This window comes from Corvus kubaryi, unplaced genomic scaffold (assembly GCF_017639235.1).
Source record: "Corvus kubaryi isolate FWS band 111438036 unplaced genomic scaffold, C.kubaryi_AGA036_p1.0 37384, whole genome shotgun sequence".
NCBI lineage: Eukaryota > Metazoa > Chordata > Aves > Passeriformes > Corvidae > Corvus > Corvus kubaryi.
In genome coordinates this window covers 3,487,890-3,510,746 of record NW_024581126.1, presented here as the reverse complement: position 1 = coordinate 3,510,746, position 22,857 = coordinate 3,487,890, and the positions used below count along the sequence as shown (strand labels likewise).

General features: G+C 39.3%; 1 protein-coding gene across 4 annotated transcripts in view; it reads left to right on the top strand.

The window, feature by feature from the left end:
- Positions 1-498: 498 nt before the first annotated feature.
- DNAJC24 (DnaJ heat shock protein family (Hsp40) member C24) overlaps positions 499-22,857 on the top strand; it is a 40,612-nt gene continuing 18,253 nt past the window's right edge. Inside the window, exons 1-2 of one of the 4 annotated variants that reach the window (XR_006017288.1) lie at positions 499-894; positions 2,217-2,357. Coding sequence is in view for 1 of the 4 variants with exons in the window: in XM_042035670.1 (XP_041891604.1) it covers positions 2,250-2,357 (108 nt within the window). In the remaining 3 variants the exon portion in view is untranslated. The other 3 variants (XM_042035670.1, XR_006017289.1, XR_006017290.1) reach the window with 3 other exon arrangements.

Below are 22,857 nucleotides of genomic sequence, written 5' to 3'. Positions count from 1 at the left end.
ATACATTTAAAAGTGTAGTGTGAACTGAGTTTGCCTGGAGTAACATTTAGGGATTTTGCTAACTAGGTTTGCCTAAGATTTCAAAAGCTGGCCTACAGCACCCACCTAAGCGTTTGTGGGGGTTTTTTGTTGTTTTTTTTGGTTGTTTTTTTTTTTTCTTTTTTTTTTCTTTTTTTTTTGTGGTGGTCGTGGGGTTTTGTTTGTGGTTTTTGGTTTCGTGTCTTTGGGGGAGGGATGGGGATGTAAAGTTATTTGTGGTTTCTTGTTTGTTTCTAATGAGGAAACGTCTTTACATCGTTAAAACCTGCTTCCAGAGCTTAATTTTTTTCATCAAGAGGACGATCTTCCTTCCCCTTTAGGACAAGTATTTCCGAGAAAGAAACCACCGCCTTATCCCGCTTATAAGGCCGGGAGCCCAGGCTGCCGAGCTCCGCCTGCGCGGCCGGGGGCGGAGGGAGCCCCGCAGCGCGGGCGGGCAAGGGAGCGGCTGCGCCCCGGGAGGCGGAGTCCCTGCGGGGAAAGCGGCTGCGGGGCGGCCCGGGCTCCCGCGCAGCGAGCGAGGGAGAACGGGATGGGCAGCGCTGCCTTCTCCCACCAAACCCCCGCCAGACGGAGCCCAGGGGCGGGCGGGGTGCGGAGCAGCTCCCGCGGCGGGACCGGCGCCGGCGGAGCCGCGGTCGCCATGGGGACGCGTCGTGCCCGGCCGGGCCGCGCTTCCTGCCGGTGCGGCGCCACTAGTGCCCGGCTGGAAACAGCCGGGGCGGCGCGGGAGCCACGCGCGCTGCGGCGCCGGCCGAGCTAAAGGGCCTAAAGGCGTAAAGCGCCACGGGGCACAGTAGGGTGTTTCCCGCCGGACGAGTTATGCGTGGCACTGCCGCCGATGGTGCGGGGCAGGTGGGTGCGCGGGGCGGCCGCGGGGAGCGGGGAGGGACCGGGGGAACCCCGGGAGTCCGGGCTGGGTCGGTCGGGGGGGACCGGGGGACTGCGGGGGGCCTCCGGCAGGGCCTGGCGCAGTGCGAGGAGCCGCGGCCTAGGCCGGGCTGCGGCGGCCTCCCTGGGCGTCCCCGGCCGCTGCAGAGGCCCGAGGTACTCGCGCCGGGGTTGAGGGGTGGCGCCGCTGTGGGGAGCGGTGTCGGAGAGCCCGGTCCGGCGGGCGCTGCCTTTCGGCTTGTTCTCAAAACGCGGGTGGGACCGGGTGCGTGGTGCTTTCCCCTGGAGTGGTGGGTCCCGCGGTCTGCTCGTAGCTCTGCCGAGTTTGAAACTTAGGTTTTTTTCCCATGAAAGAAATGTTGATTCTGAAGTACGACGATAGTCATCAGGGAGCAGTTTTAGTGCTGAAATGGAAAAAATCCCAAACCTTTTTTTTGTTTTGTTTCACAATTAGTTAGTTTGTAGTTATAGAACTTGTCTATTTATAGAGCTCTTGCCTACTGACAGTGTTATCTCTTACCTGATAGTTCGTGGTCAATCAGCTACTGCAAGCTTGGGATTCCAGCACACCTAAGAATCTGCGTGAAGCTCAAGCATTGCCGTTCTACTTCTAGCATTTAGTCCTCCTGTTTATTTTTTTCTTCCTGTGTCATTAACTTGGTGAAAGATAGCCAAAATTGAAAACCACACTTCTAGTTAGATTTTAGTAACCTCTGCTAACTTTGTATGTTTTGGTTCATTTTTGGTTTTTTGTTTTTACATTCTCTTCTGCTTTAAGAAAGTTGTCTTCTTTCTCAGCAGGATGAAGGAATTCCCATGCTCTGAATGCCATTTTGTAAAAAACAACACATACCTTTTCTTGTGTCTTCTTGCATGGATCTTACTCCCAAACTGAAAAATATCACACTTTTATGTCCTTCACGTGTTCATGTATTAAGTACAGCATTGCTTAAAAGTTTGTTTTAAAAAGTGTCTGTATAAAAGGTGTATCTGCAGTGTGGGTCATTTTACATACAAAATGATTTTTGAAGAAGTATTAGTGGCTTCTGAAACATGATATGCTGAGGCACTTGGACAGGAAACACGAGACTTCACATATGGCAATCTATGGGATGGAATGGTCACATGAATTAAGCTTTTTTTGCACAGTAGTTCTCATATAACAGTGTAGAGGTCCTGGAGGGCTACAGTCAGTTCCGTGATCCTCTAGTTTGCCAGGTCCTTGTTTTTGCTTTTTCTGTTTCTCTTTCAAATTGTAATTTCATTTATTTGATTTTCTTACACAGTGCTGAGGACGTGATTTCAAAGCCAGTCAGGCTATGGCCTTTGAAAGGATAAACCAGAAGGACTGGTACAAGGTCCTGGGGGCCAAACCATCGGACAGCCCAGCAGAACTGAAACGGAAATACCAAAAACTCGCTTTGTTGGTATGTCTGGATTTGATATTTAAGATGCACAAAAGTCATTTTTATAAACCAAGAAGGTAATAGTTGCGATTATTAAATAAAATAATTTGGTTTTACAGTTTCTGTATTGATGTGATTGATCAGAGTACGTTTGTAATATCAGTTCACCAAGGCTGGGTTAAGTTTGAAATAAACATCTGCAGTTTATGAGTTTTCAGCAGATTCGCAAAGAGGGGTTGTGGTGTTCTGATTCCAGAACACTGATGTGTCTCCCAGCTTTGCTAAACTGAGACAAGTAATCGTTTATCAGGTGCTGGATAATCAGGCACACAAGTCAAAAAGTCTTTGTAGCACATGAAATTTGCTAATTGATACTTGTGGTATTTACTGTCATGCGAGGTACAGTGTGCTGAATACAATCCTTGAGTACACAAAGAAAAAGAAGTTTTTTCCTGATAGTCTGCAGTAATGAAATAAAAAACGCATAGGAGGAAAATAAGTTAATTTTATTGAGAAGTTTCTGGTGAGTTTTTGTGGAGTTGTATTCTTGGTCATACATCAAGACCTCACGTTCTGTGAATTCCCCTAATTTTTTCTGTACTGCTGCTATATATGCATAAGAATCTCAGAGCTTTACCAGATTACTTGGTGTGGTTCTTGGTTATTCTGTTTTACTCTCTCCCCTGAATTTGGTCATTTTGCTCAAAAAGTGCTTTGGTCTGGGTTTCTGAGGAAAACTGAATGTCTTTTTTGATACTGTTGACTGTTTTCAGCTGAATTTGATAGACAAATAGAATTCCCGAGGTAACTAAATTCCTGTTTCTTGAAAGCTGGTGACTTGGTAGAGAAGAAGAAAGGAGATGCGCAGAACTCAGTTTTTATAGGAAAAATTCTCTTTTCTGTAGGAAGCTGCTAGGTAGACTGTCAGTATTGGCAGGGTGGGTGCTGGAGCATGTGCATGGCAGATTTGAGGTGGTTTGAGGTGTCAGAACAAATGTGATAAGAAATTGGGATTTTTAAGTTAGGTAAAGAGAATGCCAGTGATCAGGAGACTGAGTTTTGTTAGAGTTGAAATAAATTCATGGGTTTGGGGAGGAGGTTGTTCATTTTTATGTTGGTGTGAGTTTCTTTAAATAATTTTATTTCTAGCCACTATAAAAATGGTTTTAAAGTTTGGTCATTTCACCAGTATGTTCCAATTTTACACATTTTGGTATTCTTCAGCTGAATTTGCTAGTCACCCCCTGCTGTACATCTACTCCTCCTGAGTGCTTTCTGTGAACTTGTTTCTTTGTCTAAAACTGATTCATGTACTTAGTCTTAAGTTTCTACACCTGACAAGATATTCGTGTGCAGATATAGGACATAAATCCTTTGGTTCTCACTATTAAACTTTGATTATTCTAACGGAGGAGAGGGCTTTGGAAACCAAGTTTCTTAGTTTCCCTTTAAATAGAAATCATTGTTTTCCTGAACCTCCTAATAGTTTTGTTCTACTGAATTGCTGGTAAAATGTGAGTAAAAGATTAATAAAGATCTCTTTGTTCTTAAATACCTGAAAGGTGGCTGTAGTCAGGTGGGGTTGGTCTCTTTTTCCAGGCAACAATTGACAGAACAAGAGGACACAGTCTCAAGCTGTGCCAAGGGAAATTTAGGTTGGATGTTAGAAAAAAGTTTTTTGCTGAAAGAGTGATAAAGTTCTGGAATCATTTGCCCGGGGAGGTGGTGGAGTCACCATCCTTGGATGTATTTAAAAAAAGATTGGATGTGGCACTCAGTGCCATGGTTTGTTGAGGTGGTGTTAGAGCATGGGTTGGACTCGGTGATCTTGAAGGTCTCTTCCAACCTGGTGGTTCTGTGGCTAATGAAGGTGATCAGGGGACCATGGTGTAAAATACCTCTTCTGTTCAGATGGGGGGCTAATTTAAGTGGAATACTGTAATGGAATTAATATATTTCTTTTCCTATGAATTGGTGTCTAATAATGGAATTAAAATCATAGGTGTTGTTCAGAGCTGTTAACAGAAGTGAAACTACACATCTTCTCTTAGTTACAGTGTGAAAGTGCCACAGTTGTTGAGCCGACAGGTTCCATGGATGGAAAAGCTGTAAGACTTTCCTGAAAGAAAAGTCTGCCATGGCATATTAACACACAGATGTTCTCTCTGATTCAGGGATTCATGAGCTGTGGACTTCTGAATACTGGATATATAAGGGGAATGTTGCTGAATGTTTGTTTTATCCTGATGCTGTTCCCTGGTCATCCGCTGTGCATTGTTAGTGAGAAGTACAGCACTGGATGGACCTGTTGCATTACTTTTTGTGTCCTTTCAGATGAAGTCCCTCTTGCTGTCCAGGCTGGCCCTTGGAGTTTGTGGTAACTTCTGAGCTCTGAGTGCCCAGGTGCTCCTTGGGTTCTCTGATGCAGTTACTGGAGATGGGGGTGGTACAAGTAGCACTGCCAAGGGCGGGGGACAGGGCTGCTTGCAGGTACATGCAGGTTTTTAGAAGCTGGAATAGCAGATGAACACAGCCATGTATTGCTTCTTAAAAGATGTCATGTCAAATTTTATGGTCAGTGCAGAATGTTTTCCAATTTTTATATAGCTGCAGAAGTTAATCTCCTGAAGAATTATGCTGTGCTAATAGTCCTAAAATCCAAAGGATTGTAAAGCAACGTGCATGTTGGATACCAGCTGCAATTAATACGACATGTATTCTGTAATCATGAATATTCCAGCCACATGGGTGCCTTAGCATCAAGCAGAATAGATGGTGGAATTTATTTTTAAACATAATTCTACTGTTAAAATAAAAATGGCAAATCTCTGAGTCCAGCCCTTTTTCGAGTGATCCCCAATGCTTCATGTTGAGCATTTGCTTTTTGCCATCTGCTATTTTCTGTATTTGTCAACACATGTATGCTTAGCATCTTGAAGGAACAGGCAGATGTAAAATTTCCAAAGCTAAAAAGAGTTGGAGATCTTGCCATATGTCATCCAAAAGATAACTGTATTTGCAGTTAAATCTCAGGATTGACCTTAATAATACAAAGTAGTACACAATTAAAAGTGATTGAATTGTAGCTTTGTAAGAATGACTTCATCAGGGCAAATTTGCTTAAAACTGATGAATTTTTAAAACCAAACCCCTTTTTATTAATTCTAACAAATTGAAGATGGAAGAGGTTGATAACCCAGAACAAAACTGTACCTAGACACCCTACTAGAGAGAATATTTTTTCTTTACTACACTTTTTGCATTTTGTCAGGTTATATGTGTTTAAGTGAATTATTTTACTGTAGATAATATCGGTTCAGTCCTTAAGAATAGTATTAATTTGATACAGAAAAGGAATTTGGGCTAAAAGTAGGTATTTTTTTTCTCACCCGCCCCTTCTAATTATTCAAGCATCTTATAAAATTTCCTTGAGACTTAAATTAATTTTTTAAATAATTCTTGTGTACTTAGGTGACTCTGATACCTGGATCATCTTGATACTCTATTATTGTAAGAATCAGTAGCAGCTGAAGATGACAGACTTTGGGGCACAAGATGCATGTGCCATTGTCAATTCTATAAAAAGCTTATTTTTAAAAGAAATTAAAACTTTTGTGTATGGAGGCTCATACTCTGGCACAAAGCTCTAGCCAGTAATTCTGAAAGGAAAAAAAAAATGCAAATGAGTGCTTTGAAACCAGCATAGCTCAATGCAAAGATTCCTTGGCTGGCTGTTACAAACTCATGCTAAAGTGCTTTCTGAAGCACAGAGGACTTGTAGTTTCTATACTCTGAAAGCAACCCGGCCAATTCTGAGAACTAATATCTTGTTGAAGTGGTAGGAATAGGTCTTTAATCTTCTGTCTTTGGAGCATGCTGGTGGGTTTGAGGTATTTGGGATACACACAGCCCTTTATCCACAGTTAGATACACGGTAGTTTCAACAAGGTGATTTCTTAAATGGATAAATGGGTTTTGTGCTCTATGCATGGTTTTTTAAGGAATCCATACAGCTTTTAGGAAGGACAGTGCTTATGTTCCATTTCTAAATGTGTGTAAAATCAACAGAAGATAAAATTAGAGCAACAAAAATAGGACATTCAGGGGAAACACCCCCCACACACCTTATTATTGGCACAATTTTTGCATTTGCTTTTGGTCTAGCACTTTGTGGTCAAATAATAAGTTGTCAGATTGTTTTTGAATTTTTATGTAACTGCTTTATATTTGAAAACTGCTTTTCACCAGGAATAAAGTCACCAAACGCATAAGCTTTGTCTAGCTGAAAATCAGGTGTCTGTTCCTGTTGATGCTGATGATATTATAGGATACCTTTCAACTGGAAAAAAATTATTGTGCAGGAAAATTATATGCTGCTGTTACAATGTGTGCCCTAATCTTAAAGAAAATCCATGTAATTTGAGCAGGCAGTATGCAAGAAGCTCTTATTTTTAATATGGTAAGGAAATAAAATGTGCCATTTAACACAGAGTGTTACAAAGATTATCTTTTTTATCAAAAGGGGTGGGGTGTGTGTGTGTGTACATAAATACAAAGTGTTAAGGTTCTCGCTTGATCTGTTTGAAAGAGTAGAAGATTTGCAAACAGAGCATCAGGCATAGGTGAGAATGACTCTCAGCAACAGTAATTAAGGAAATTAGTAGACATTTAATTTAATGAGGCAAAATTACTTCAAGAAGAGATTATTCCATGGACCGTCTTTAAAGGAAAGACATATGACTTTCTGGAGAGTGAAAAATCTGTTACCTATTTATGTACACATCTAAATTCTGCAATCACAAGAAATGCAGAAGGTGTCATTTATGTAAAGTTAAAGAGCTGCTTGCATGATTGTTCTTTTAAAGTTTGTTGCAAGGTAGATTCAGTATTACTCCTGAAAGGACCTGCCTACTGAGTAACTTCATGCTGAGTTTAAGTTGAGAATTTGAAACTTAAAAATGAAAACACTGAGTTTTGTATTGGAAGTCTCATAATAATGCTTATCATGAGAATCAGGCAGTGTATGTATTCCTTTTTCAACAGCCTTGGCTGGTTTTTTATTTTTTTGTTTGAAAAGCAGCATACTTGTTAGTGGTATTGAACAGATCATTGTGCTTAGCTAATTCTAACTTCACCTAACTGGTAGAAAATGGATTTGTAATTTGACAATATAAACAGAACACGTTCAGTGCAGCCTGGCTGGAGCTTGACTGGAGTTAATCTAATTGCTACAGAGAGAAAGATAAGCCATCAACTTTAATACAAAGGACTATTGTTTTAATGCGCAGGGTAGTTTGAGCTGTTCTTTACATCTGATTTACTAATTATCACTTTAATAAAAAGAAGGGGGCATATTTTCAAGTTGTGACTTGAGAAGTTGATTACTAGCCTAGGTAGTACCAAGTGAAGCTCGGTGTTAGAGAAGTCACTAATTCAAACAGCTTCATTAGCCAGGTCATGATCGTGCTGCTGCTGTTTAAATTATGAGTTGGGCAATATATTCACCTGACTTTGGTGTTGGTTGTTGTTTGGTTTTCCCTTATACCAGAAGAGTTCACCGTGATATTTAATAGGAGGTCTGGAGAACAGGGAGCTACACTGGTGATGATTATTTGTAGATGTTGGAGTAACAGGAACTTTTCTCAGTCTGAGTAGCACCACAGAGGCGTTGCATGTGTCAGGGTGGAGATTAAAGCTGAGCACCGTGGAGCTGCTTAAAACTGAACTCCGTGGAGCGGTGTGACACTGCCACTGCTGGCTCCGTTAGAGCCCTGGGAAGCTGCAAAGCTGGTGGCAGTCTGTCCTTGGGCTGTAGGTGCTCCCCTGCAGTAACTGTGTTGTACAGAATTAGGCAGCTGCTAATCCAGTGAAATTCAGGGATTCACCAGGAGCTGGAGGGTGGACCCAGCACACATCCTGCACGGGAAGTGACTGAGAAAGGTGTGCTGACTTGCAGAAAATACGGGGTGTGGACAGAGATCATGGACAGAGGTAAAGAGAGAAAGGATGTAGTGAGGTGTCTTAGTAGAAAAAGGGGTAGCTCAGTCTCACTCAGAGAGTGATGTCTCACTTACTAATATGTAATGTGTAATGATTTTTTTAAAGATGTAGGTGACTTTTAACAAGTGGATGGGGTGTGAATATCCCTACAGAAGAAAGCTTTATTTTTAACTTATATAGAATATGAGAACCCATAGCATCACAAAATAAGCCAGCAAGTAAGTGCATTGCTTATCCAGGTAGTTCAGCCAGTTGTGAAAGTAATGTTAGTTTCAAAAATTATTTCTAGATTTAACCTGTTTACTTACAGCATTACTGTCCACAGCTCATTTGTTATAATGAGCAGCTTCTGATACCGCCTCCTTTGTAGATTTATGGTTCATATAGAACAGAATGGGCATCAGGCTATTGAAATGGGAGATTTGGCCAATATGTGCTTGGCTTTTGATATCATTTGTGCTCTGCAGAGGAATCTGATGCCTCTCTTGAACATTTTGTGCCCTGGTTATGTAAGTTATTCATTGTAACTTATATTAAAAAAAGGATCTATACTGTTGTTTGGTAGACTTTTTGTGAAAGGTGTTCAATACTCACAAATATTCACTGTGTCCTGAGTCAGTATAAAATTAAAATTCCAATTAAAAGTAAAATCTTAAGTAGTAGCTTATTAAATGCCATAAAGATGTTTCTTTAATATTTACAAGTGTTCTTTCAGCATTTTGAAGAGATATTTAAGTAGTTTTATATGGTGCAGTTTGCTTTTTATCTAATTTCTAAAGTGAGATGTTTGAAATAAAAATCATATAGCAAAAGATGTGAATTAAAGCACAAAGAAGGAAGCTACAAAGACCAGCATAACGCTTTCACATCATAAATGTTCTAGTTATTCTGATGTTTGAACAGCCACAGTCAAGAGTGCCTTGAGCTGTTCAGCATTTCCAAATCGGACTATGCATTCAGGTGTCTACTTCAGAAATTTTAAACATTAAGTCAATTATTTAAAGAAGCTGTAAGTCCAGAACAATAGTTTGAGGATAATAAAAGTGTGGTAGAATCAATCATCTTGCAGTAGCTGTGTTTATGTAAGGATGTCTTATTGCTGTTAAAGGAAATCAACCATGTTTGTGTTGAATCTGAAATAGTTACTACATCTTTAAAAATATTGTTATGTGATGTACTAACCTATAAAACTCAGTGTTTTGGAGACTTGTGGGGATTTTTATTATTTAGATAAATTATCTGTGTCTAATTTTGTCTTCTGTTTGAAATACATAATATAATTATTACAGAAAATTGTTAAAGCAACACATTCTCACATTCCTTCTTTCCTTCATCTTTAGAGTTAGAAAATCCTGATCTGAGTGACATAACTGTCCCACCCTCCATCTTTTCCTTGCCTCAGTGCATCACAAATGCTTCCTCATCTCCCATTAAGCTCAAATGCTCAGCACACATGAGCTCATTTGAGCTGATTTAATGCAGAAGTGAATTCATATACCTGAAGGCTTGGCTTATAGGATACTTTGTAGATAGCTTATTATTATAGAAAAAAAGTTCAACTTTTTGTAAACTGCCAGTCATTTGGACAAACTCTTTTTCATTTAATTTTCAGTACATTAAAAGTAATGTCTCAAGGCTGAAAAGTCAGTAGTCTGCTATTGACTGACTGTTGTCAAACTTGACCCTTCATTGCTATTCCTTCTAAATTAACAAATGAAAAAAATCAGTCTGTTTTGCTTGGATTTATGACCTAAGAATGTCCATAGTCAAAGAAGGTAAAGATGAATGAGTTTGCTGAGCAGCACCTTAGCTAAACGTTTTTCTTTCTGTGACAGAACATTAGATTGTAACTAATGAGGTCTTTGAGGAGAGGCTGAACAAGAGCTGCTCTTTTAAGAGGTACTTACCTTCTGTCAGAGCAATCCAGGATTGGCTCCGACTGCTACAGAGGAGCAATGCCAAGGATGGGCTTGGGAGGATTCTCCCAGTGAAACCCTGGTTTCCGTAAATGTTGCTGTTGAAACTTAAGGGATAAAAACCTTGCATTATTCCTCTACAGTTGCTGACCTGTGCTAAGTTTTGGCTTTACCTTTCCATCTCCTTCTCTTGACTATTCCTTTCTAAAATGGGGCAGTTTCGTAAAGGCTAAGACTGCCTAGATAGAGTGTTACTAAATATCAGTGTCCCAAAGCTCAGTAGTGAATTCTGGTAGAGCAGAATATTCTATTGACATGTGCTTTCCTAGAGTCCCCCTCAAAGTGTGTCCCTTTAGGGTTGTGAGGACACACTGCCAAAGTTGTTTCCTGGCTGCAAATGGAGAAATTTGCCAACCACGTCCATGTAAACTGGAAGTTAACACCAAACTAGTGATCAATTCAGATAGGAACACATCCTTCAAGCCTATGAATAAATCCAATACAAACTAATTTCTGAGTGTGTGTGATTCCGTGGATTATGTTTGGAATTGTTTTGTCACTGAGGCTATGAATTTTTGAATTAATGCTGACTTCTTTGTTTGTTGTTGCTGTTAGGGTTTTTCTCTGTTGTGTTTTGTGCTGTTTTTGCAAGGAGGTTCTTGCCTGTTTGGTGTTTTTAGTACTGGTTTTCACAACTTAGTAAATTCTGTTAAGTTGTTGCTTTTTATGTCCATTTTAAAAGTTGTAATTCAACAAAGGCCGAACCTGTTATTTCGAGATCTCAAATGTCTTCAAACACTGTAGTGATTCTGTATTGCTCTCAGAGATGGGAAAGCTGAAATAGTTTCAAGAAAACAAAAAATCAAAACCACTTGTATGCAAGTGTTGGAGTTATGGTTGCTAATAAACAATATTTTAAAAGCAGTCCTGTATTCTTCAAGGCCTGCTTTCCATCTGCACCTGAGGTGCCTTAGGGACTTTGATTATTTTGCATTATGCTTAATCTGACCTCTTAAAGGTGTGAGGCTGTTTTCAGGTATTCCAAATGAATTGGAAAATCAATGTTATACTTTGGTTTGGAATATTGTGTTAGTGACTGGGGCAGGGGGGCAACACAGAAAACTGTGCTTTGTGCTCAGCAGCTCTTAGGAAGCTGAGGGTATCAAAGTATTTGACTTCTTTGCCTGCAGAAGGGTTTTCCTCTTGGAAGTTCCAGTGCCAGCTGAAGGCTCCTGCCCCAAACTGCCTGTCCCTGCCAGATGTTACTCAGCCAGGAAATAGCATCCTGTGGGTTTTCCTTCAAGCGCTACTGTTCATGTCAGCTGGAAAGGTTCATCCCCATTTTTTCAGTAGTTTTAAGCTTGGTTTGGTTTTCTGGAGGGTTTTGTTTGTTAGTTGTGAGATTTATTTTTTTTTTTTAATAATAAAATAGAGGATTCGGGAGTTAGCTTTCACATGAAAGTAGCATTTGCCTTAACTATTTTCCTAACCATTTGTTTGTCTGGAATTATTCTATGACTAGGGCCACAATAATCTATGCCTAAACAACAGAGTATTGTTTAATGTGACATTTAATAGTGTAAATTGTAATCATAGGACCCAGAAATTCAGAAAAAATGTAAAATTCCCTTTGTATTTTTACCTTTATACTACTGTAAATTTAAGTGTTTGTTTTTCCCCTTCATCCCTTTGCTAGTTTTTGATGGATTTTCTATTGGCTTTTCTTCTCCTGCTGTATAGTGTAGTTTTCAAAGGGCTTTTTGAAGTACCTCTTGAGGCTCTTGGGTCACTCTTCATAGGAAAATAAGGGGCCATGGAAAGAGAAGAAAATGAAAGAGTCTGTTTCTAAAGATGTACTTTTTCGTTAACCATAGCTTCTGATTTTTCTCCTCATTTTCGTACCTTCATTAGCCAAATAATTGTTTTCTTCTATTTATACAACAACAGTTGATTTTATTTTCCATCAATAGAAACTGAAACTTTTACACTTGATTTCAGCATTGTTTGTTCAAGAGCTGAGAAGGATGAGAGATGTGAATATTTAATATGAAAGTTGTGTGTGGCAATTACTTGCTGTTTGATCAGACTCTTCCCAATGTCGTGGGGTTAGATCTTTCCAGAGAGTGGGGAATTGGGGCTGAAAGGACCGAGAGTTCATTACTTCAGTTTCTGTAGGATGGACTGGTGATTGCTGCTGCAGATGTGGGGGCCATTTCCCTTGCCAGTGCAAGAGGTTATGTGTCTCATCTGGTGGAAGTTTCCAAGCAAGAATCTGCAGTTCCTTGTTTTTGCAGGGGAAGCTGGAGGGCTGTAAAATACCAGGTTCATGGAGTGTTGCCTTGGTCCAAGAGGAGAGCCACTGTCACCAGTTAACACCAGTAAAGAGTGTGGAAGCTCAATGTAGCAGGGCGATGCTACAGTACCATGATAAAAGCAATTGCATTTAGAGTATGTCTAAACAAGATAGCTTTAAAAAAACCCCAGCATGGAAATTAATGAGTTTATGACAGTGTAGTTTAGTCTATGGGGTTTTTTAACTGCGCTTTGAGGACTCCAGTAATTTTCAAGAATTTGCTGCACTGGACTGATAGTCCCATCCTGTGTTTCTACTGTGCATCTGTCAGTGAACGCCCATTTTGTGTTCTGCATAACTGTTGCACATTGCTGTGTACATTTAATCCTAACTTTTTTTTTTTTTAATTCTGGCTGGTTTTAAAAGAAAGCAGTTTGTGTTGTTCTGTGGGTGTTTTCTTTTAAAATTATCCATTGGGTAATGAATAACTAAAATGTTAGAGGAAAACTCCTTTTGCCTCCAGAGCGCTGTCTTGAGGATGTTTTGCTGCAAATATTTGAGTCACAGCAAATACTTCCTTAAGGTTACTGCTATAGCAACAATAGTGTTATCTGAAATATTTCTGTTCTGGTGGATTTTATTTGTCTCAAGCAAAGGTGTAGGTCTGCCGTGCTGAATGTTGTGTATAACAGTGGTTATTTCTGGGCAGAGGGTTATGAAAAAGATTATTAATGTATGTAAAACATGCAAGCAGTGGAATATTGTGTGGGAAGATTGATACTTGCACAATAGTTTTGATCATGGCAGATTATAAGGAAGAAAAAGGGACAAGACTGGATGCAGTTTTCACCAGCTAATTGATCAATGAGCAATGTTAAAAAAAAGTCATAGAATGGATAAGTTCTAAGAGATAAGGAAAATGAAATGGTCATCTTTTATTTTTCCACAAATAAGGAACATTTCCCATGAGTAAGAATCATCTTGGAGGTGGACAGCAGAGGCTGTAATTAGTGTCAAGGCTGATAACAAAATCAGGTAGGGCAAGGCTAAAGTTGTTAAAAAGCTTAAAGGTTGTTTGTGTTTGGGGGGAAAAAAGGAAGAAGAGATGGACTGAAGTAATGAATCAAGTAGATAAATTCCTTGCTCTCTAGTCCAGCTGTCATTGGATAGACATCCTTTGGGCAAGTTTAAATCTCTATATGAAAAGAATGAATGTCACAAGAAGCTCTTCACTTTCTGTTTCTCCTCTTTGTAAGTGGAACAAGCAGGGTCCTTCCATGTTCCTTGCTATCTTCTGCCAATTGAGTGAGCATGTTGAAAAGATTGTTTGTGGACTAGGAAGGCAAGTTTAAGACCTGGCATCATCCTTTTCATGGAAGTGAACAAGTTTTACACTTTGGAGAGAGTGCTTTGTAAAATCAGTGAAATACAAAAAGCACCTTCAAAGTTATCTTGTTTTGTGCTATTTTAACATAAGAGCACTGCTCACTTTTCTTTCTTTCTTTCTTTTTTCCCTTCCCGAATGCTTGTCACATGAAGCTTTTCAGTATTGAATTGCTAGTTACTTCAGAGGGGGTAGCTTACAAAATGCAAACGAGTGTGAAGCCTGACCTAGTGAGGGTCCTCACTGCTCACTGTGAGCGTCCTACTGAAACGCACGTGTTACATCCCTGGTATTCCTGCGGACGAAATTCAAGTGCCGCCTTTAATCCACTGAACATACATCTTGCCTGTTCCAGTCTTTGTGTACAGGAAAGGATGTTTTCCCAGCAGTTCAGTTTAGGAAGACTTTAGGGGACGAAATGTGAAGCAAATGTTTGAAAACAACAATAAACTTTGGGACTCGCTCTGGCCCCCGTTGCTGGTGTAGTGCAGAGGGACAATGCCGTGTTTTGCTGTAACCTGGTAAGCATTAGGTGGCAGTAGCGTGTTGTATTTGGCAGCTGCTTTGTCGTTGGGTTTTATCTTTGGTATCTTCAGTGCAGTTTCATAAATGGAGAAAGCATGTATTTTATTTCTCGTAGTTTTTATAAAATGCTGATTTATGGTTGCTTTGGCTGTGTGACTGTAAGGGCAGCTGTTTGGTGTGCATAGGTGGGATTAGTGTGCTGCAATATGTGCACAGTGTTTGTGACTTTTTTTCTGGTCTGTAGTGCCTAACAATGATAACATTATCCACACATTTTGATGATAAATATGCTGTTAATAGCCAAGTGAGTTTGGTTCTGCAGCCCTTACTTTTTCATAAGCTGTTACCATATAACATAATATAGCCTGTTAGATGAAGTAGGCTGGGGTTTTTTGGTTTTTTTTTGCTTTTAGTCTTTATTCTTAGATAAAAAACAATCATAGTCTCAAGAGAAAGTTGGTAGGAACATAATTAACCTTTCAGCACAGTGGTGTTATTGTCACTCCGGATCTTGGACAAGTGCAGCTACCTTGTGGCCCTTTTGGAGGGTGTTTTTTCCCTTCATCCCTGTTTCTCACAGGTAAAGGATCTCAAGGATTTCAGAACTGTGTTGCATTGTATTAATTGGGCAGGATGATCAATTAATGGAAGAAGAGCAAGAAAGTGTTGACAGAACATGCTACCTAATTAGTACCTGATGGACCATGTAGGCCACAGAGTGCCCAGACTGTGATGTCGCAGGGTGGCAACTATACAAGACCTTCATATGCAAAATAGGCCTGTGGAAAAGGCAGGGAAGGAAGTCTTCATTGCTGAAATATTTCCCTTTCCACTGCAACCTTGGGGGAAGCTTCATACTTCATAGAAGGAGCGCATATCAAATTATCAATTCTGTGTTTTGTACGTCTTGCTCTGAAGTCATGTAGCCTTTTGTTTGCTCAGGTATTTTTTAACATAAGAGCTGATCTACAAATCGTTGTTCTTTTTTTTTAAATAAAACTATGTAGCAAGAGAGAAATACTAGGGCAGTAAGATTTCCTGATGGTTCCTGTGATAAAATGGCAAGCAAAAGGATTCTAAGGGAAGGGCAGTCAGCACCACAATGCTCGAGGGTTCCGCCCCAACTGGTTTTTGATTACACAGCAGTGCTCAAGAGTTTTTCAGGTGAAGCTTAAGTAATTCTGAATTGAAAAGCACTCTGAGTCTAGGAAGGTAGGATGCCAGAATTATTTAGTTACTGGTAATTAGTTGTTTTTTTCCATTCATTTGTATAAATAAGTTGCTAATTAATTCACATTCTTCATTCAGAAGTTCTTCCTCCAGTGACAGAAGTTTAATGTTTACATGGTTAAATGGAAGATTTTTTCAAAATGAACTCATTTTCTCCTGCAGTTTAAGCTCCTTTGTTTTACTGAGATAAACATCTTCCTGTTTCAGAGTACTTTTGTTGAGTAAATGACCTCTCCTTTTTTTGTGTGTAAAACAGTGTATTTTTTTACCCTGCCCTAATTTTATAACTTCAGCTGGTGAAGTTGGAAAATGGCTTCTTTCTGTGACCTTTCAGTGAGTGCCACAGGGTGGGGGCCAAGTGCATGTTTGTCACCTTTTTCCTTGGTTGTCACAGGTGGCTAAAACATGCTTTTCTTAAATTTTGTTAGCCAAAAGTTCAAATTCCAGTTTAATAACTGAATTGATAATTTGGCCTGTGTTCTGATTTAAAACCATCCACAGAATGGATTGTGCAAGAAAAACAGTTCAGCCCTAGAGCACAGCAGCCAGTCTGTGCTCTGTATATCCTGCCCACAAGCAGAGCAAATGATCATTTGGAGGTGTTGTGCTTGGGTGCTCAGCTATAGCTGACATATGCATGGCAAAGGTAATACCAGATCTGGGTATTAGTTCTGTTACATGCTGATGGGGATTTGTGGCTGAAAGTATTCAGTGTGACAATGGATGTAAAATTAGCCAAAGTGTTAACTTTAAATGTAATTACAGAGCTCTTGAAGTGTTGTAATTGCATTATATGGTTCCTTTTCCATGCTGTGTCCAGCAGGGAGACTGCTCAGCTTTACATTTTGGTGCTTTATCAGCTGATCTGGAACTTTCAATACATGCTGCATAATTTGATTGAAAATATTGCTACAAGCAATGACAGTTCAGAACTGGAAATGTGCAGTTTTGCCAGGGTGGGGGGTGATGAGGGGAACCCACTCTCCTACACTGTGTTAAGCTTAGCTGATAGTATTTCAGATCGAGACGTTTAGTATCTTGGACAGCTTTAAACATAAATTTATTGTGCCCTGAGACCAGTAGAAGCAGAATTACTTGTTCATGAGGGCTGGGACCTGGACCAGCCACACTTGAAACTGTTTGAGGACAGAGGTTACAGGGTGGGTACCTTGCATAAAAACCCAAAGTCAGTCTGAACTTTGCAGTGGAGGCAGGGTTTTTCTACCAGCTCTCACACTAATCCTGCTCACAATCTGCAGCAAGAGACCCTCTGATGAACGCTTCTGGATCAAAGCAACAAAACTCTTATTTCCAAATGTAATTTTAGAAAGAGGAGGAATGCTGCACTAAACTTAATTGTCCAAACTTGATTCCAAAGCTATGGGAAGATGAAGACTGAACACAGTCTTTTTGTGGAGAGAGAGAAAAAAACTGAGTACAAAGAGAACGTCAGCCTACCATAATATTTTGATTTTTGAAATTACTTAGAATAGTTGTTGATTTCTTAGATATTTTTAGATGTGGCTTAAATATTGTGGTCATACGGCCAGATTGACAGATTTTGTTTTAGGAATTGTAATTGCTTTCTTACAAAAATGTGTCCTCATGGTCTGTAAATAACTAGAGAAATGGATGCAATTATATGACCCAATCCAGCCCTTGTTTAGCAGTTAATTTCTCCAGATTTCTATGAGCATTTGTTCCGACCTACACAGATTTGGTTGTTGGTTTAAATCTAGCCAAGGCTGGTGGTGTCTTAATTGCTACCACAGAGCAACCATTTGGCCTGTGCGAGATGAATGTTGTCAAGGTACCTTCTGCAAGGCGGACATTCATCCACTGGGAATGTATCAAGAAAGTTTTCATTAATTGGTCCCTTTGTTGGCATTTGTGGCAGAGCAGCCAAAAACTGAGTATGAACAGACACTATGTCAGGGGGTGAGATTTATTGGCAAGTCTCAGTAAAAATTGGTATTTACTACATACATTGTAAGCAGGGGCAAAGGAGTTTCCAACTAAGAACAGCCTGGCATTAAATTTACTCTTTTTTTTTTTTACAAGAATTCAAACTCAATCAGAAGTTAAATAGGAAATAGCCAGTTAATATTTTTCTTCTTAATGTTGACTGTCTTGCAGCTTCTTTTTAATGTGATGTGAAGTGTTATGATGGGCTGTATAATGTACAGACAGATTTGCATGGACCTATAAATACTTGTGTCAGATGAGAACACTTTGACAGTTTGTCCTGACTTCATTTGCTTAACCTGTAGATAATAACAATTACAGTTAATAATGTATACATGTAGAATAAAGCATGACAAATGTTTTTAAACATAGTTGCCAATTTCGATATTTTTATGTTCATATTAATTTTTGTACTTTGATCTTGTTGCTTTGTTAAAAGGATGCACTTCATTATGTTGTAAGGGACATACTGGTAACGATTTGTGCATTTTGTCTTAGTGCAGCATGCTTGTTTGTTTAACTTTGTACAGAGCAAGGCTGTTTGCATGACGCTTGCTGTTCTGCTTGCTTAAGCCCATTTCAACTTTTTTTGTGTCATAGTGTGCTATAAATAAAAACAGTTTATTACTCTGAGGGAGAGTTCTGATTCTGAAATTTGAATATATTGCCTGTGTGATATTGAGCTTCGATACAAGAATAAACAGATTGAACCCCCAAATACTGATAATCTGATTGATAAAAGTGCTTGGTATTAATCTGTCCAGTTGTCCTAAGGGGTCAAAGTTTCATCCTCTTGGATTCCCAGCCATGAGTCTGGTGATGTGGTTGGAAAATGATGGCTTAGGTTTCTCTCTTCATCCAGCTGCTTCCAGTGTTTCCCCCCTCCTCATTCTCTTTCTGTTCTGAGCAGTGGAGTGTCCAGCTCACTCCTGCCGGTGGCTGTCAGTGGTGTGTCCTGCTCTCACCTCACACTATCCTGTGCTTATCCAGGGCAACTTCCACTTCTGCCATGTTAGTCCATCCAACCCTTTGCATACCGATTTCGTGGCTTGGATCTCTTCTGTTTGCAGTTTTAATTCAGTTCTTTCATTCATCAAAAATGTACCTGCACCAGATACGAAGAGTGTTCTCTTTGTAAAGTTGGGATTGAATTTCTCTTCCCTGACCATTGCTGAGTGTCTTTCATCACTGCTTATTTTTAAATATAAATACGCATCTTTTTACACATTCCAAAAGGTGTTGTAGTGTAGGCTGTGAATTTTTTTTTTAAAAAAAAGGTAATTCATAGTTGGTGGAAATCATACTTCTCACTGCATTCCATGGATGAAGTACTAGCTATAAAAATACTGTAGCTACTACTATATGCCTAACATGGAGAAAGGGATAAGGATGCTGAGATACTGAGTTAATTCGGGATGTTAATATTCTATCATATGCTCTTATTTAAAGTGCAGGTTTAGTCATGAGATGTAGTTTCCTTCAAAGGCAGAAATACTTGGGTGCATCTAAGTAATCCTCTGGTAAAATCCTACTACTTGATTTACTCAGGGCACATTCTCCAGCTTCACATATATTCCTTATTCAAATGTAGGCACACATCCCCTATAGAAATAAAGCAGGAATTCAAGACTTGTCTAAACCTGTCAGTTCAATTTAGCAAGGTGATTCCATGAGACTGTAGATGATTTCAGAGTTAAAAATCTCTAATAAATCAGGTAGTTTAGAAATTTATTACGCTCTGTTGGTAGAACTCACTATTTAATGGTTACTTTATGACTCATGATAGTAAGTCCAGAATAGTCTAACTTGAATTTTTGAGCTCTGATGATTTCATCATTGTTTTATGCCTGTCATTACGTTTGAATTTTAGAACCTTAATAATGGTTTCCCTTATGGGGAGAAAAATCTGAAAAGTGTATAATAAAAATTTAAAAATCTGAAAATATATCTCTAAAATAATCATCTCAGAAGAGGTCAAGAATTTAATGCAGCCACATTTGATTCATCCTTTTTGTATTACTTTTTATTTTCTGCTGAAGAACTCTGCAAAAGCTTGACAACTTTGCAGAAAATACTGGAAAGTAGGAGAGACAAAGCTGTAGAAAGTAGAGAGTACTCCTTAGTTTGATCCTGGAAAAAAATTAGAACTGATTTCCTTTCAGTTTCCTCGGTCAGAAAAAAGAAACTTTACATTTTAAGTGGCTTACATAAAAGCTATGTAATTTCAGCAGGGAGGAGTTTTTTTACAGTTATTTGTGAAATATATAGTAGTAGATTAAATAAATTTTTTGTAAGTGAAATGAAAATTTGGAAGCAGTGGTAGTTTTCCTCAAAAATAAAGCCTCTTGGTTTGATGTATGGAATTAGGGATGTGGTGCATCTTTTGTTTTTAGGGTGAATACCCTTTATACACAAGGCAAAACAGCCACAGTAATGTATTAATTACTAGATGAGAAAGGATAGTGCTTTTTAAAACCTTTTCTAAATAACCAGCCTTTTCAATCTGGTATGTGGTAAAGTAGTCATGAGTAAAAGTTTGACCATATTAAGTGATTTAGTTTTCATGTATTGCACAGTTTAGGGAGAGATTCCAGTGTAAAACTTAGACCTGTAATGCTTCACCCCTCCCCTCCCACTGAGCTTTATTCACCTGATTCTCACTGGGTGCTGTAAATGTGTTTTGAAAAATAAATTCATGAGCTCCAGTAAGAAATGTACATTACATTGATTTAACTAGAGGATTTCTGCTTGCTAATTTGAATTTGATTAAAATCAGTCACCCTGTTACATTTATTGCCCAAAGTTAAGGAGCTCATAGCAGGGTCGGGAGGATGGGGACCTTGGCGTGGCATCTGTGGCGCTTGAGTTGCTCAGCCAAAGCTCAGCCAGCTCTCATCGTTCCTCGTGCTGTGGTGTGAGAGTTCTTGAGGTCTGCTGATATGTTACTGAGATGTAATACCAGTTGTTGACTAAATGGTCACATTAACTTCCAGGAATTGCAGTTCTTTAAAGTGCAGAAGGGTCCAAACTTCATGGAGTATAAAGTAGGCAGAAATTCAGAGAGTAGCAGTTGAATGTGCTGTAGCATGTTCCCAATTCTTATACGAACTTAGTTGTGCGCTACACTGTACAAATAAGAATATCATAAATAAAATAGATGTTGGAACTCAAGGCATTTTCACAGTCTGTACTTGAAGACTGCAACAACATTAGTCTTGGAGTGAAAGCTCCTCTGGACTCAGACCCAGAGGGAAGCCAAAGCACAGGGGTTGAATTAAAGCCTTTGGATAAGCTGAGATACATGAAGTCACACCGAAGTGAAATAGAAATACAGATTTTTTAACTTTTAGTAGAAATACATGCTAAGTGCCTTAAACATTAAAAAAGCTGTAGCAGAGACCTTAAACACAGTTCTTACTGCAGCAGTGTTACCTTCTCATAGAATTCTTTACTTTAGACAAAATAGAGATAGAATTATACTGTTCACATTTTTTAGAGTGTTCACATAAACAATAAGAACTGAAACTATATACGCAAATCTGTGTAATACCTATGTAACACTTGTGTAAGACTTACAACTGTTAGATCAGGATAGGTTAAGAAAAGGAAAACTGGAATCGTGTGTTAATCTTATTGGTCAATTAGCAAATACAATCCACACTTCTGTAAGAAGAGTATAGAGCATATAGAAGAAGAAACTGTTTTCTGCCTGCTGTTTGCTGTTGCTGCTTGCCTTTATCATGTAACCCCCTTCGAACTCCACCTTCAAGAAAGCTATGAGACTATGAAATAAAGAACTTAGCAGAACAGCAGCCTCCTCTGCTCTCTTACCCAGGTCTGGGAAGGAAGGGTAACCCATCAAAAGCTCAACACATTAGCACCTTTTTTTTGAGACAGAAAAGGTTTGTTTACTTGCCCGTTCTTTATTCTGTAACAGATATCAAAGGCAATAGATGAGCATAATGAAATACAAGTAATTTACCTAAAAAAACTCCATGAAAAATTTCTAACTTTTTGAATACTTGACTGTGAACTGAACCTCGATTTGTGTTTCAGAGTATGTTTGCCAGGTGATACGTTGTTTCTCACAGTATCCAACCTGCTGAAAAGTATGGTCTGGTGTACATTAAGAATAACACAGTAGAATGCAGTTGTTATATCAAGGTATGGTAATGATATTGTAATTGAAAAGGGCACAAGGTTAAGTTTGTGTTAGCTGGCTTTTCCTGTTGCCCTGCAGTGTCAAACATTTCACCAAGTCTCCAACAGATACTGCTTAAAGTATGTTTTTCATGTGAGCTTTGGACTTCAAGCTTCGTGCTTTTTCAAAATTTTTTTACAAATTTCAAAAGCTAAAGGAAGTGAAACCCTTAAGAAATTGGTTTTTTAATTAACTCTTAACACCAAGAACCAGAGTCCTCAAGAAATACTAAGACAATGTGACATTTAAGATAAACATCAGGAGAGAGAGCAGTATCAGAATGTTACCAGATGATTTCCAAAATCAATTAGTTTATTTTTTAGCATTCACAGTAACTGAAAAGCATCATATGCTGTAAAGTGATACAAATTCCAGACAGGGAGTCAGCAAGTTACTTCTGGTACAGCTATAAAAAAGGAAAAATAGGTTGGGCATGTATTGCCAATCTTCTTTGTTTTCCCTTCCCTCTGCTGGACTTGGGAAAGGATTATTTACTGTTTTTATAAAATCCTATAAAATAGTAACATGTTAGTGAAACTTAGTTTTGAACACAGTAATCAGGAGGAGTGCTCAGCAAAAAGTTATTTTTATGAAGTATTGCTGCCTCAAACCGTTGCACATAATGCAGCTGAAAGATTTAAACATATCCAGTAATAGGGCTGAGAACAGTGCGCAGGTGGGGTATGAATGGCATAAAGATCATCTGCACAGATCCTGAGAAGTGACATTGCAGGAAACATGGGGGGCTCCAGCATTTTGAATGAAAACTTACAAGTGGGTGCATGAGGGAGAGATGAGCAGCAGTTCAGTCGGAGCTGAAGGAGGGAGGTCGAGTAGAAAACAGGCCTGTCTGTTTTCATTACGGGGCCTGGACAGGCTGCAGCTGAGATTGACCCAGAAATAAGGCTGAATGGGAAGGAGGAGGAGATCACAAACGTCCATCATATTTCACCTTCTGCAAAACAAAACCAAACCCCTGGCTCTGTTTCTTCAGGCAGCTCCTCTGA